Raw genomic sequence first — 15,261 nt, 5'->3', positions numbered from 1 at the left:
GTGCGGGTTAGTTCCCACTACCGCTGAGCTTTAAGGGCCACAGCCGTCTTTGAAACCCCACGGCTGGCGTTCAGTAAGTTCAAGCTAAAGGTCCGGGACACATGCGTATTTTGGGCGTTGGCCGACCCTGAGCAGCGCCAACCCCCACCTCAGGCACTCATGGCTCCAGAGCTGCAGCCCTGCGGCCTGCGCGCGCCCAGAGCCGCCACGGGAAGGGCGCCGGGCCACGGAGTGTGCTCACTTCTCCTCTGGGTGGCGCTCCTCCTGGTCACTGAGGTCGTCGTCGTCCACCAGGTGGCCGAAGGGCTCCGAGGAGATGGACACCATGTTGGACAGGATGACCCTGCTGTCGCTGCTACCGGTGAGGATGAGCTGGTCATGCGAGTGGTTGTAGCGCACGTTCCACACCCTGGGGGGCGAGAGATGGTCCTGACGCCACTCGGCCCCTGGGTAGACAGTGGGCGGCGTGGAGGCCGCCATGCGGCAATGCCATGGCACGGGGTCTGATGGCGGGAGGTCTTCAGTAGGCGGCTGGCCTACTTGCACCTCCCCAAGCCCTCCTGAGACCCCAGCAGAGACCAGGGCTGGGCAGCCCGGCCCACAGGGAGGGGCACCCAGAACAAACCCCTACAGGCTTTCCAAGGTGATGCGGCCAAAAGCTGCCCCAGAGGCAACACGGCCCAGAGATCACCTGCGACATGAAGCCAAGCCCCGGGGCGGCAGCCCAGGAACAGGCCACGCGGCCCAGGAACAGCACTCTGGGTCGGGCCGCTAGGCCGTTTCCTTCGATACACAACCCTACAGGGGGCTTGGTAAGCAGCGCTGACCCACCGTGTGAGGCATCTGCAGGCCCTGGGCAGCAGAGAAGCCAGGACAGCCCACACACAAAGGCCAGAGAGGACAGGCCTTTCTCCTCGGACTGCATGAAGGACAGTTACTGACCGTACTTGTCGAAACTGAACACTAGCATTCCAGCTCTTAAGGCTTTCTGACGCAGAGATAACATTGCCTCTGACAAGTAACTTACAGAGCCCAGAGATGGGGAGCACAGGAAGCCAGCTACCTGCCACCTGAGAGAGGGCACCAGGGGGCAGCTGGCTTCTTACTCTTCCAAATGTCTCCTCTGAATGCACACGCATGTGCACGCACACACACGAGCATGTGCACACACAGGCACATGCACGCAGAGGACACATGAACACAGGCACACGTGTGCACATACACATATGCACACATGTGTGTGCACACATATGGGCACATACACATGTGCATACACACGTGCACACAATGGACACACATAGTTACTTGAATAAAAACTGGCTCATACTATGCACCCTGTTCTATGACTTGATCTCTTCCACTTACTTAGCAAAAAGCACCCACCATGTGGTAAAAATTCAAATATTTTAGGAAAAAGGCCTGACCCTGGGTATTGTCCATGTCCATACACCTCCTTCCCTCCCACAGCAGCATGACCCCACTGTATGGAGGCCACGGAGTGACCTGACTAATCCCCTGCTGTAGGGCACCTGGGCGGCTTCCAGCTTCCCTGCACTGCAAACAATGCCAGGGAAGCATCTGTGCACATGTATTTTTGCATATTTGAATTGACACTACTTTAAGAGAAAACAGAATCTAATGTTTTTCTTCTTTTTCTATGTTATAAATCACAAACATTTAGACTTGGAATTAGTGTTTCTTTAGGAAAAATGAAGCTGGTCTGATCGAATGATTCACAGCAGCATAAACCAAGCTGGTCTGTGCCACTCCAAACAGTACGGTAATCAGTGCGCTAGACCCGTCCCGCCCAAACCAGCAGGCGGAGAAGCTACTACCAGTGGGAGTGCTCCTCGAGGGTCCTCACGGGCTCGGTGACGTTGCGGGTGTCCCAGAACTTCACCTTGCAGTCGTCGCCGCAGCTGGCGAGGTAGTACTGCTTGTTGGGGTTGACGTCCAGGTCCCGCACCAGCTGCCCGTGGGCATTCTCTATGCAGTACACCTGACTGAGAAGGAGACCGGGCACCCACAACAAAGAGGTCATGACAAGCCAGCTCCCTGGAACCCACAGAAGCCCGGCCCTGGGGACCTCGCAGCCCCCCGGCATCTGGGCTGGCATCTGTTCAACAGGGCTGAGCTCGGGCACCAGGAGTGGCCGCGGACACCCAGGAGCCTGGCACCCGCCCCCATGCCTCTCACACTGACGCAGGTTGCCAGTTCTCAGGGGTGCATCTGAGCCTCCGCGTACTGTGAAAGCAATGCTGGTTTGTCAGAAATGTGATCCGGTATCCTGAGAATGAGAGCAAGCCAGAGCCGCTGCGCCTGGGAGGCAGAGACAGACGTGTGGACAGACACCCGACAGATGTCTGCAGGAGGTAGTGAGGACGAAAAGGAAAGGACGGGCAGGGTAGGACGCCCAGGAGCTGGTTCTGGGAGACAGGAAAAAGGGAGGAAAAGGGAGAAGCCACAGCAACGAGGAAGGGCAGCACGTGCTACGGCTGGGCCGGGCCACACCCTGCTCGCCCACACCACCCGGAGGCCAAGGCCACAGGCACCACGTTGTTGCCCCGAGCAACGCAGGTGGGGCCGCAATCAGTCCCACACTGCTTAGGGTGCACGTGCACACAAGTGCACACGCACACAGACGCCCGCCCACTGCCCCAGATCGCCCCTCCCGGGGTATGAAATCAGGTATCCTGTCTGTTACGACTCCTGTGACGTCACAAACCCCAAACAGAGGAGCAGCCATTGGAGATGCTGCACAGTGGCTGGAGGCAAGAGGCCTGTGTCCCGGTCACGCTAGACAGGCCCCTGGTGGGCCTGCAGCCCAGACGGCGAGCCGCCCTCTGCGTCTCCTCCCGGGGCTGGACTGGCTCTCGCCCACACTCGCTTGCCCCGTGCTCTGCATGGCATCCCGGGGGCTTCTGCATTCTGCGGCTCTCTCCACGGAACTCAGGACCGCTGCCCAGGGACTGTTTCTCTGCTCTCCAAAGCAGGTAAGCGCTCTCCTTCTCATCTCTTTCTCCCACGTTAGATTTTCTGGCTCTCAACCACTTTTAAATCTTGAGCTGGTTTTTATATCCTGCATCTTTCCAGTATCTTAACATTTTTCCCTAAAACAAGATAACCCCAAACCTTAAGGTCTTCTAAGTGAAACAGACAAATGTATAGAATTAAAGCTCCGGCTGGGTCCTAAGGCACTGGGTGGACAGTCAGTGTGCACAGGGATGAATAAGGGCTTTACTGCATGGTCTGGGGGTGGTGATTTCGATACAGAGGCACAATGCACTCCGGAAGAAACATAAGCACTCTGGGTAAATAAAAACCGGAGCTGTTTGCAAAAGGAGAAGGAGCCGTGGCTCCCCTGGGCTGCTCAGCACCCAGGTGACCCGGATGAGGCGTCTGGACAGGACGCCATCACCTGAACCCACATCTCTTATCTTTGTTTTGGGGTCTGTAATGTGGGTCTTGGAGTTTCCTGTCTTTAGATACAGAAATTCCTCCCATCCTTCACAGAACAATGGAAACAGAGGAAAGATGGCCACGGACCTGGAGGATGGACTCCAGTCAGGACATGCATCCGGCCATGGAACCGCGAACCCTCGGTACAGACATGCACACACTGGCAAAGTGACAACTGATTATTAATTAGCCCTTGAGTGTTCAGAGGGACCAAGAACTGAACTTAAAGTCGTGCCCTCACCCTTGAAGGCAGCACAGGCAGCTCTGTGACATCCATCTTTGCAGCTTAGGAATAGATTATGGTGTGCTGAGGGGATAAACTATATCTTAAAAAAGATTGCACAGGTTCCCGTTGCCATGACAACGGATGTGTGCACCATCACTCCTCAGCCTATCAAAGCCACACCTGAACAGAAAAATCGCTCTTGTTTGTTCCATTAGAGCAGCTGGCTGTTGCACACAATGACTTAAATGACAAACTGCAGTTGCCGAGAGGTGTGTATCTTGAAGGCACATATGTGGTCACAGAGAACCCCGCAAACTTAACCTGAGGACCACAACTGTCCACTTGCAGTTGCTGATCATGGAGACTGACACCCACTGGTCACCACCTCGTTCATGAGGTGCACAAATGCCTGATTTACTTTCATTATAAACCACCACACTGACGGGATATGCACACGGGACAGTCCCGGCCAGCTGAGGAGGGGCGTGACCCCGGCCGTGGCCATGCCCGCTCACGTGGGGGTGAGGTCAGGACTTTCGCAGCCACAGGCCCCCAGATACGTCTGACTCAGACCCACGCCCCTCAGGGGTGCAGCAGGGGCAGAAGGAGGGGGTGCTCGCGTGTCCACAGCTCTGCACCAGTCACTGACCTCATGCTCCGTGTGTCCCACCCACGCACGGCTGTGTCGTTCGCCGTGGCCACCTGAGTGCAGTTGTGATGAGGGCTCCACCGTCCCGCAGTGAACTTCAGCTGTCCCTTCCCTTCCAGGGACGCCGAACTGGCCAGCTGGGAATTTGGTGGTTTTCAAAGGAACAAGAAAGAAAAGTAATTTGAACTCTTTTCAGAAAATTTAAGAGGATATCCTGTGCTCACAGAACACTCTTGAAAATAATCATTGAAAATAATTAGGAAGCTCTGCCTTTGTTTCCTTCCCTTAAAAGGCAAGAATGTTTGAACCTTATTTGGAAAAACCTGAAAACTGAGCGCAGCAAGAAATAGACAGCATATTAATAGACTCTATTAAATAGGACTTCTAAGTGTGTGATTAGAGATAATCTGCTCAAACTCAAAGTCAACAATACAAAATAACTCCAACATCTGGTTCCCACGAAGCGACGAGGCAAGTGAGGTCCACAGCCAATGCCAGACAACAAGAGGCCCCAGCTCTACGGCCTCATCAGGCGCTGGTCTCCATGCACATCCCCTCCCCATCTCTGGACTGAAGGTCACTAAACCCTTCACAACAGCTAATGGCCGAGGCCTTGAAAGTCCACGGGGACTGTCTGTGGGGCTGAAACCTCCATCTTCCATAAGACAGAGGGGGTACCAGCAGAGAGCCGAGGGGAGCGTCCTCCCCACCTGCCCACACACTAGCCTGCCTGGGACTTTACGCACAAAGACGCATCACACTGCCTGCGTTGTTAGTCCCATTTGGGGTTGAATACTTATCCACACAGTGACTTCTAAAGCAGGGAGAGCGCTTTAAGTCGGTGTCCATGCTCTCTGCCGCACATTTCCCCAGGGTACAAAAGCCACCATTACTTAACTCATTTTAGTGTGAACACCAGACCCACTTTGTGGAGCCCTCGGAGCGGGGGCCAGGAGACAGGTCGCCACAGCTCAGGACTGGGGCCTGGGAGATGTTTAGAGGAATCGCTGGGGTCAGTGACCGTCCTGGGTCCTACGGCCCCATATCAGTGCTTTATGGGACCCCATAGTGGGGTCAGTGTGAGCACCCACACTCGAGATGGCCCGGCCTGGGAGAGCCTCAAAGAGCAGGCGATCGGCTTGGGGGATCTGGCTAGAACTTGGGGAGAGCACCCACGTCCTCCCCAGGGGGACTGGCCCCGGTAAGTGTGACATTGGCAAAGTTTTTAAAAACAACTTCTCCCGTGAATCCCCTTTATTCTAGTGACCACTGAAGTGAGGTCGCCCACCTAGGACACACAGGCCAGCTGAGCAGGAGAAGCGTCTCACCTTTCCTCTGGATGGGTGCTCAACTTGTCCCAGGAAATCTTTCTCCAAGAAATTCAATTTTCCTGCCTTGATTTAACCTATCACATGGATGGCGAGTCTCTAGTCCCAGCACAGCGTGACCTTGTGAACCCCCACAGGACCGAGGGCTGAGGCTGAGAAGGCAGGAAGGGTGGCAGGTGTGTCTGCACAGGGAGCCCTGGGCGCAGGGATGGCAGCGCCCTGTGTGTCCACAGCAGGATGTCACCGTCGCCAAGGACACACAGACAGTGTCCCCAAAGACAGGGTGCACCCAGGCAGTCAAAACTGATGCTCCCTGCAGGCCTCCACATGGACACCGCTACCTCACACCTTCCTGGGTTTCTGGGGAGCCCTCCTGAGCACCCCGCCCAGCTCCTCTGGGCACAGTCCCCTGCCCACCCCCACCCTACACGTTCATCCCCACTGGAAGTCAGAGGAGGCCAGAGCTTACTTCCTGGGAAACACTGGGCTTTCGTTTCATCACATCCCAGCTACAGCATCCGCTCTGCCCTTATCTAGGGCAAATGCAACCTGTTAACCCCTTGCACAGATGAAGGGCCATTTCTGTTCTGTGCAAGAAGCACACATCACAGTCCTTCTTGTCGGGGACACTGTGCCAGGCAATGGTGGTAACAGGCGAAACAGGAATAATCACTACAACAAAGAGTTGGAAGGAAAGCAGAGGCCCTGAGCTCAGGGCACCCAGAGGGGGTCGTACCCAAGCCACTGGAGGCCAGGGAGGCCCCCAGGGCACAGCCGTCACGTGAGACAGGCCGGGCGCGGGTGCACCTAGAATCCGGAAAGGCAGAACTGGCAGTGCGGGTGCAACAGGGACAGGGCGAGAGCCCAGCCCTTCAGGGCGAGAGGGACCAGAGGCCAGGCGGGACGAGAGAAGGACAGAGCACCCACAGAACAGGAAGGGGGTGGCAGCCCAGAGCCCTTGATGCACAGCCAGACCTGAGCTAACAGCACAGCTGGATGAGAGAAACCTGGGGTGTCCCGGGGCCCCCCAGGAGCAACACGCTCCAGGGACCAGGCTCCTCACCTTGCCCTGTTACCCTCCACATGGCATCTTCACAGCCACCTGTGGGTGAGGCCGTGTGCCCAGAGCACCCACTTGACACCCCTAAGCAGGCAGCCATGGAAGACCAAGTGGACCCTCAGATAAACTCCAAACTTCCTGGAGGATGTCAACCACCAGGTCAGACGCCCACCAGGACCTGCCAGGAGCAGCCAAGGGGGGGTGATAAACAACAGGGGCTGTGGGGGTGGGGCAGTAGGGAGGGGAGGCTCAGCGCCAAGGCGGGGGGTGGAGGGCCTCTGCCCTATTTCGCTATCTTTGCAGCCTAAGAAATTCAGGGCAGGTACAGGGTGTGATTATTGTCTGTCGGCACGTGGGGGGCATGCAGCGCGGTGACCACAGAGAACCTGAACCCAGGCCACTCCGCGGAGGAAGGCTTGGTCGCTGCACAGAACTCAGGGGACGACGCAGGGAAGGGGGCCACCACTCGGTCGCCACCACGAAGCCACAGAGGAGGAGGAAATGGCGGTGGGAACTTGGCGACGGGGACCCAGATGCTAGGCCACCAGGAATGACAGGTGAAGGCCCACGTGGGAGGAGGCCAAGGAAACCTTCCCAACAGCAAAGGTGGGGCACAGCTCCCCCAAGAGGAAGAACAGGAGCAACAGCGCCTCACTCGCTGCAAATGGCTCCGAAACCCACGTCACTGGGGACGTGGTCAGGCCACTGTCAGCTTCAGCTTTTGGGTTCTCTGTTTTAACCCCCACACAACAATGTGAACTAAAAAGTATTTTTGTGATATCATTTTTATGAAGAAAAACCAGTCAAACAATTTTTTACAGGTGCTATTTCAGTTTTCTGAAAACCTAGTTAATTAAGATAAATAAGCAGGCATACAAAAGGGTTGGAAATATTTTCTAATCAACATTCAGTGTTCTAATTAATTTTCTATTACACAAATTGATTCACTGTCAAATTCTTCAGAAAGATAAAAACGCCAGGTCACATCTTCAGGAGGCAGGTGATGTAAGTCCAGCGGAGTGAATTCTCAGAGGGGCTGCGGGCAGCACCCCGAAGCCAGAGGGCGGGCAGATCGCAGCCCCGCGCAGAGCAGCAGCAGCTGAAGCCTCGGCAGAAACACGCCGGCCCCGCGCGCTCTGCATTCACAGCCACGTCTGGCCCCATGGGGACTGCTTGGGGGGAGGGGGGTTAGGTAGGCAAGACTAAGCAGCCCTGTCTGTTTCTAAAGCCCACATGGAAAAGAAAACGGGATTCTGGGCTCCAGCTTATGATTAGTCCAGATTTCTGAACCCAGTTAGTTAGTTCATTAGCCCACAAGCCAACCAGCGGCAGCTATGCAGCCACGGCATCCTAAGCGGCCCCCGTGGCACTGATGCCGTGGGACAGGGACGGGGCGAGGGAGAAGGGCAGATGTGGCCGGCGTGCCTCACACCCACCGCCAGCTGCAGACACACATGCACCCAACCACAGGGGCACTTCACTTAGGCAGCAGCACCACCAGCCTGGTCACCACGGCCACACGCTCACATCCCAGCTCAGTCACCGTGGTCATGCGCTACACACATTACATCTCCACTTTACAGACAAGGAAACTGAGGCAGAGATTAAATACTTGTACAATAACAATACCAGCCAACATGTGGCAAGGCCAGGGTACAAGACAACGCTGCAGGTTAACAGAGATTCCAGAAAGCAGAACTGAGGCAGCTGGGCAACTTCTGGGACTCAAGTTGGGCTTTTAAGGCCAAAAGAACTTGAGCTGGGAAGCGACGGGAAACCCTGCCTGGATGGGGTGCACGCCGAGAGGCGATGAACCGAACGGGAGGGTGGCAGAGGAATCAGCACTCGGGTCCCTGAGCTGAGGGACAGCACGGAGAAGGCAGAGCTTGTGACAATCAACCCACGAGCACACGGTGGCAGGAGAGCCCGGGGCAGTGGCACCCTGGTCTCCACTGCCTGCGTGACGCCCTTCCCTGGGTAAAAGGCCTCTAACCAACAGGGTTCCTCAGTGCTAAGGGGCATCCGTGATCAGACTAGGAGGTCCGGCATCTGTCTCGCCGGCTTTGATGAAGCGAGTTACTGCACTGCAGAGGCCTGTGTGGCCGGGAACTGAGGGCGGCCTCTGGTCAACAGCCCAGGAGCCCAGGCCCTCGGTCCAGCTCCAGCCTGCCACAGCCTCACCTGTGGGCTTGGGAGCAGACCCTCTCCCGCAGCCATCGGACGGGACCCCAGCCCTGGGGGGGACGTGACACGCGCCCAGCTGCAGATTCCTGATCACCCACACGGAAACAGTGTGGCAGCAAACATGGGCTGTGTGAGCAGCTCCCTTTGAGGTCATTTGTTAGCTAGCAACAGGCAGCTGATGCCTGAAGTCACCAGCGGGAGGAGGAGACCTTGGGGGGCCCAGCAGCTTAGAGGCGGGCTGGACCAGCCCCTCACTTCACAACCGGGAAAACTAAAGCCCAGAGAGGGTGGATCACACAGCTGGGGAGCAGAAATGGACCCACCTCCAGCTCTGACTCCTCTGCCCCTCTGCAGGGGCGGCCAAGGCAGGAAAAACCCCATGCCCATGGGCGCGGAGAGGCCGGCAAGGTGACTTCAAGTAGAAGCCTGAAAGAGGCTTCACCATCAGCTTCTGAGGTCTACTCAGGGCGGCCAGCGTGGTGTGAGTTCTCACACTGGTCGGTCACAGCTGCCAGGCTCCTGGTGATGGGGACAGAGCTCCCGGGGGTGCAGTGCACGCAGCCATGTGTTTTCCAGCAGTAAAGAGACGCAGTCAGTGCTTCACAGCCCAGAAGGGATGACTAACGGCACGCCCACTAGGTCTCTGAGGGCACGTGACTAATGCCAGAACACGAGCAAACCACCGGGACGCACCACCACCACGGCGTGCACAGCTCTTCAGGAAGGGTCTCCCCGTAGCATCTCCAAAGACAAAAGCTGCACTGGCTGCAAACAAGACCCGGAACTGCCGGGGCCCAGATGGTTGGCAGAGTACAGGACATGAGATACACATGGGGACACCACCGAGGGAACAGGCCCAGCTCTGTCTGAGCCCCTGACTGCAGGGCCGGAGGAGCCTGTTTATGCAGCCTGTTCCCCTTGCCAGTGACTGGCTTGGGCATGGACATGCAGTTGTGTCTGAAAAAGGGACAGAGGGATTTGCAAGAAATACTTCCTTGACAAACAAAGGGAGATGCAGGGAAGAAATCCTTCTCTGTGTTGATGTTTGTGGGCATCTGGATGCAGTGGCTGGAACCACTGCAGTCACCCTGCAGTCACGATGGGACATGGCAGTGACGTGTGGATACGGCAGAGCAGAAACGGCCTATATGTAGTTGGGTTCTTGATGCTGTTGAGACTCTGAATTAACCAACCCTGGAGTTACTTCATTTCCATGCTTCTTGTTCCAAGTCACTTCTCAGGCCCTGCAGGCAAACGCATCTGCCCTACAGACCTATGATGCCTGTTTCAGATGTGACACCGACAGGGGGTCCCAGCAGCCGCGGGAACACCCCGTGCCTCTCTGGCTGCGCACTCCAGCCCCAGCTTTGAGCACGAAGCCCTGAGGTAGAATCCCAGGCCTGCTTCCTAGTCAGTGACCTCTTGGTCACTCATGGCCCAGTGTCCCTCCCAACACACACTTGGAGGAGGGAGGGAAAGGCCGCTGTGGCTGCCTGGAGGCCGGGTGGGAGTCGGAACTGACAGGGGAGTGGCGCATGTGGCATGGCCGCCTCGAGCCACGGGAGCGGAGGAGGAGGAAGAGGGGTCGGGGGCCCGCCTGGCAGGGCACCTGGATGGCGGGAGCGGGGCGCAGGGCTGGGAGGGGGGCAGAGGCAGGCCCCGTGCCGACCGCCCAGGGTCACAGGGCGCCACCCTGTCTGCCCAGGGTCTGTCTCTGGCAGGGGCAGAGGGTTTGGAGAGCGGCTCCTGGAAACCAGTCTCCCTGAGTCCAGGGAGTGCACACGGGGCCTTAAGCACCGGCACCAGCAAGGGAATTTGAGGTTGCTCAGAATTTATTTTTAGTTTATTTCGACCAGTTTACTTCCCCCTCTATTTGTAGGAAGAACAAAACTAAAAGGTTCCCCCCTTCGCTGCCCCCAAACACAAATGCTCTCTGTGGAAAAAACGAGTGCCCTGCCCCCGTAATTGGGTTCAGGTGGCCCCACGCCTGAGATGGGCAAGGTCGTGAGGGCCCGTTTACATTTTCTGATCAGGCTGGGCTGGAATACACTACCTACTGCTGCCACACCAGCTGGACACTGGTGACCTGCGGAGAGAGAGATCTGACAGCAGGCTCCTCGCCGAGGGAGAGCCGGACTTTTAGGAAGAAGAAGGAGCCTGCAGCCTGGGGCGCCGCGACCACCAGAGCACCCGGGGCTCCCTGGTGAACCGCCACGATCACTTGCTGACTTTGAGGGAAGTAATTTCATCATGAAGTAAACACAGGCGGATCTTTGGTATCTCAGTGTCTCCTCCCTGCCTGTGCACTGGGAGCCTGGCTGGACCCGGCCCTCATTCACTGTCCAGTTGGGGGACCATGGATTCCAGCCGCTCCCTCCCTCCATCCACCCAGCTAGCCAACAGGTATGTGCTGCCTGCTTGCCTTGGACACTGAGGAGTGGATAGGCCCAGAAACTTGCCCAAAGTCACACTGTGAGTGAGTGCCAGGAATAGGACCCGATTCTGAAGCTTGGGATGCTGCCTCAGCCCCAGAGGACTGCCAGCGCCCAGCATCTTCCCCGCAGGCCTCTGTTACCCCCACAACCTTCCCTTTAGCCACCGGCCCACGTCTGTCCCAGCCCATTCCAGCAAAACCTAAAAATTTAAACCAAAGGCATCATCCTTACACTACTACTGTAGCTGGACAGCAACCCACAATGCAGGGGCTGTGTCTCTGTTCAAAGCTGCAGCCCCTGGATACAGCAGGCATCAAAACTCGGTGCTGACGGCCAGCGCCCACCGGCCGTCCCCAGGCTCACCAGCTGCCTTTTCTTAAATACACTTAGTCATCTCATGTATCGCTCACTCTTCATCACCAGAAGGGAGTCTTTTAAGAGCTTGGGGAACAAACGCTCACTTGCCAGACCTCAGCACCTCATCCATTTTGTACTCAGTGATTTTTTTCCAAAATCTAATTGGAAGATCAAGAAATACTAGTTGTCATCAATATTTACAAAATCAAAAGATGTATATGATTATTATGCTCTTAAGATGTGCAACTCAGTAAATTACTAAACTTCATGTTTTCTTGAAGATCATGGCTTAAAAAAAAAGATATCCTAAAACTAAGTTCAAATGACTGTTGTGTGAAAGTGTATCTGAAGGTTCTATTTATTTTAATGATGCAGACAATGCTCAAAATATTTTGGAATGCCTTTTTACAAGTCTCACAGGAAAATCGGTTTTCTTGGAGCTTTAACATGTTTTTTGCTAATGAGTTTTGCAAGGGTTAGTTAACTATCTTACTTACTAGATTGGTTCCAAATAACTTTTGATCAAAATCTGCTCTCACACAGCAAAATGTTACTGACCATCCAGGATGCTCAGATGCTGGGCCACAAGGTCAGGAGAGGGGCAAGCAGGGTGTATGGTGCACAGGAGGCCCTCAGGAAACGCCGCTGGGGAGCACAGGCGGAAACAGGCCCAACCGCAGTCCCCATCTCACCCAGGCCGCTGGCTCCTTGAGACTGGCTCTGCTCATCTGTCAGGTGAGGGGTCACGTCCTGATCCTGAGGTCTGTGTCTTTGTTTAAACAACTATTTTAAAATTATCAGGGTGGCGACTGGCTGAACACTTGTGAGCCATTGTTAAGTGGCGCAGCATGCCACAGGGTTGTGGGGAAGCCTGGAGGAGCATTCGGCACTCCTCGAGAACTGGCTGCAGTCACCTGCTGAGGGACGACACACAGGCCAGGCATCTGGCATGGCAGGACTTCCTGACCAGCGTGAAAGAGCTGCCAGGTTGCCAAAGGTCTTCTGGCATCGTACCACAGGAAGGGGTGGAGGCAGGCCCACTGACCGGCAAGCGCACCCTGCGATAGGTGCTGAGCAGGGGGGAGGCCGTGAGTTGGGGAGGGCAGACGGGAGCTCTCTGTGCCGTCCCCTGAATTTTGCTGTGAACCTAAAACTGCTCTAAAATCTAAAGCCTATTAAAGCAAATGAAAAATGTTTGCTCTGTGGAAGACTCTGTTACGTCACTGAAAACGCAGTGAGAGCGGAGAGCCGATGTCAGCACACTGCTTGCACAGCCCAGGGGCAGGGCTAGTGGGGGAGGAGGTGCCCCCTCCTTCAGGGCTGGCACCCAGTGGCTGACCCTTCTGCCCAGGGCCATCTGCTCAGAGCCACCGCTGCCAGGAGGTAAGGAAGAGGACAGAGACGGGCCCGGCCCCAAGACAGTCTGACCCCACAGGCACTGGTGATCCGGACCACGCCAGAAGGTGCTCCCAGGCAAGCTCACTGGCCTGTGGTCAGGCTGCAGGCAGACCAAGGCCGATGTCTGAACCCAGCCTCTCTGCCTCTGGACTCCAGGGTCTGCCTCTAGATGAGCTAGCAGGCAGCCTTCTTTCCTCTGGGCCACACTGGCAGAACAGGGAAGCAGAGAGCCAGGTGGGGCCACGGCCTGCTGGCAAGGGGTGACGGACAGCCTGCACACGAGGAAGGGGCAGCATGGGGACCACGGGCCGAGTAGGGTGCAGGCCGGGCCTCAACTCAGCCCATGTCCTGAGGGTGGCCAGCACTGGCCTGGTGCTCTCTTTGCCCCCAGACAACAAACACATGTTTTATACTTTTGTGCACAATGGACCCAGCTGCAGTGGTGTTTAGTAATTTCCCTGTTGCTGCTGGATTTGATCCTCCTGGGGCATGTTTTTTCCTTGGGTTAGAAAATTGCTGAAAAGCACCGTGTCCTTGGTGCCTACTCTCCTCCTGCAGACGGTGCGCGGTCTGTGAGCACCTTCAGGCCCACCCTGCACACAACCTCGAGCTCCTCAGCCGGCGCAGGGCCTGAAGACTGCCAGTGCCGGCCCTCGGGCAGCCTTCCTTCCCCCTGTGCTGCAGCTCACGCACCTTGAAAGGAGCTGTTTATTTCCACAGCTAGTGAAAGCTGCCAGAACCTAGAGATGAGTGAGCACACATTGGAACAGGGGGGCAGCCCCTCTGCCTTCATCGGGGTCCAAGACCCCCCAGAACCTCCCCCTCTAAATGTCCCCTGGGCTCTGCTAATGATTATAAATGGCAGAGAACCTCCAATTTAATTGCAAAAGGTAATGATGCAGTGAGCATAAGATTAGATTCACCACAGAAGGCAATATCCTCAAACAATAAAAAAAAAAAATTGAGGAGCTGGGAGTGAAGGTGGCCAGAATCGATAGGGAGGTGTGGGTATGAGATCCCACAGTAGAGGGCTGCCCCGGGATCTTGACAGAACTGCTGACAGTACATAAAAAGGGGGGAGAGAAAACAGAATTGGTCTCTGCAGAAAATAAGTCACAGATTAATCACCCACCATAAAAGCATTTGGAGACGGCTGAGGCCTGGGAAGTGTCTACACTTTGATCACAGGAAGGACGCCAGGCTGAGCAATGACAGCTGCTGAATTCCAATGCCTGCGACTCAAGGGCAGCCTCCTGGCTGGCCTTTTCCTGCTGAGCGGAGGAGCGTGGCCCCTGCTCACCCCAGGGCCCGACATCCACAGGCCTGCCCCGAGGCCTGGCATCTCAACAGGAGCCTATTTTCCCTTTCTGGCTACACAGGAACACCCTCCTGAAGTCAAGCTGGAGAAGAGGACAGGAGAGGGCTCGCCCTGGGCTGGACCCAGACTCCCCAGCAAGCCCCACAGAAGGTGGGACCAGCAGGGCCCCAGGGAACAACCTTACGCATGAAGTTCCTTCAGGTTTCCTGTTTAATCCTAAAAGTTTGGGTAAAATTTGCATTCTACTCCATGATAGAGAGATATGTCTTGTTTTTTTTTTTAATTTTAATGAAAATAGTAATCTTTTTCCTTAAATACTAGATAAACGTTACCAAAACAGGCCAACTCTTACCTTTACATCAAAGACTACAAGGCACCCTTCTGAACGGACCTGTGACACTGTGGGCAGGGAGCCTCATTACCGCCTGGCATCCCTGCCACGTATTGATAATGGGAAGTCACTATTTGTGCCATCCCTGCAAGCCAGCGGCTGACGAAAGGATTCTTTAATATTAGAAAGGGCCATGTGGGAAAAAGCTAAAAGAGCATCATAGGAACAAACAAATACAAGACCCCCGGGCACCACCAAGGAAATCCACACCCAGCCTGGTTCCAACCCCGCCCTGACCGCAGCTACACGGCCCCTGACTTTACCGCTCCCAACTCCTCGTTTCTCTCTAAAGTTGCTTTGATATAAACAAATGCAATTAAGTTATAAATGCATGTAAAAATCACATTTTAAGAAAAGTTCAAGGAATCAAATATGGAAAGGAATATAAGCAATCAGAACACCAAACTCTATGAAAGACCATGCATGCCAAGCCATGGATACCCGAAAGCAAAACTG

General features: G+C 55.5%; 1 protein-coding gene across 1 annotated transcript in view; it reads right to left on the bottom strand.

Moving 5' to 3' along the window:
* EIPR1 (EARP complex and GARP complex interacting protein 1) overlaps positions 1-15,261 on the bottom strand; it is a 128,744-nt gene that overhangs the window by 2,398 nt on the left and 111,085 nt on the right. The window contains exons 6-8 of the mRNA XM_073217254.1: positions 4,335-4,471; positions 1,836-2,003; positions 242-409 (exon numbers count right to left, since the gene is read on the bottom strand). Coding sequence (XP_073073355.1) covers positions 242-409; positions 1,836-2,003; positions 4,335-4,471 — 473 coding nt within the window. The remainder of the gene's footprint in view (positions 1-241; positions 410-1,835; positions 2,004-4,334; positions 4,472-15,261) is intronic.

Source organism: Manis javanica, chromosome 1 (genome assembly GCF_040802235.1).
Source record: "Manis javanica isolate MJ-LG chromosome 1, MJ_LKY, whole genome shotgun sequence".
In the NCBI taxonomy this organism is placed as follows: Eukaryota; Metazoa; Chordata; class Mammalia; order Pholidota; family Manidae; genus Manis; species Manis javanica.
This window is presented reverse-complemented; position numbering and strand designations above follow the sequence as displayed.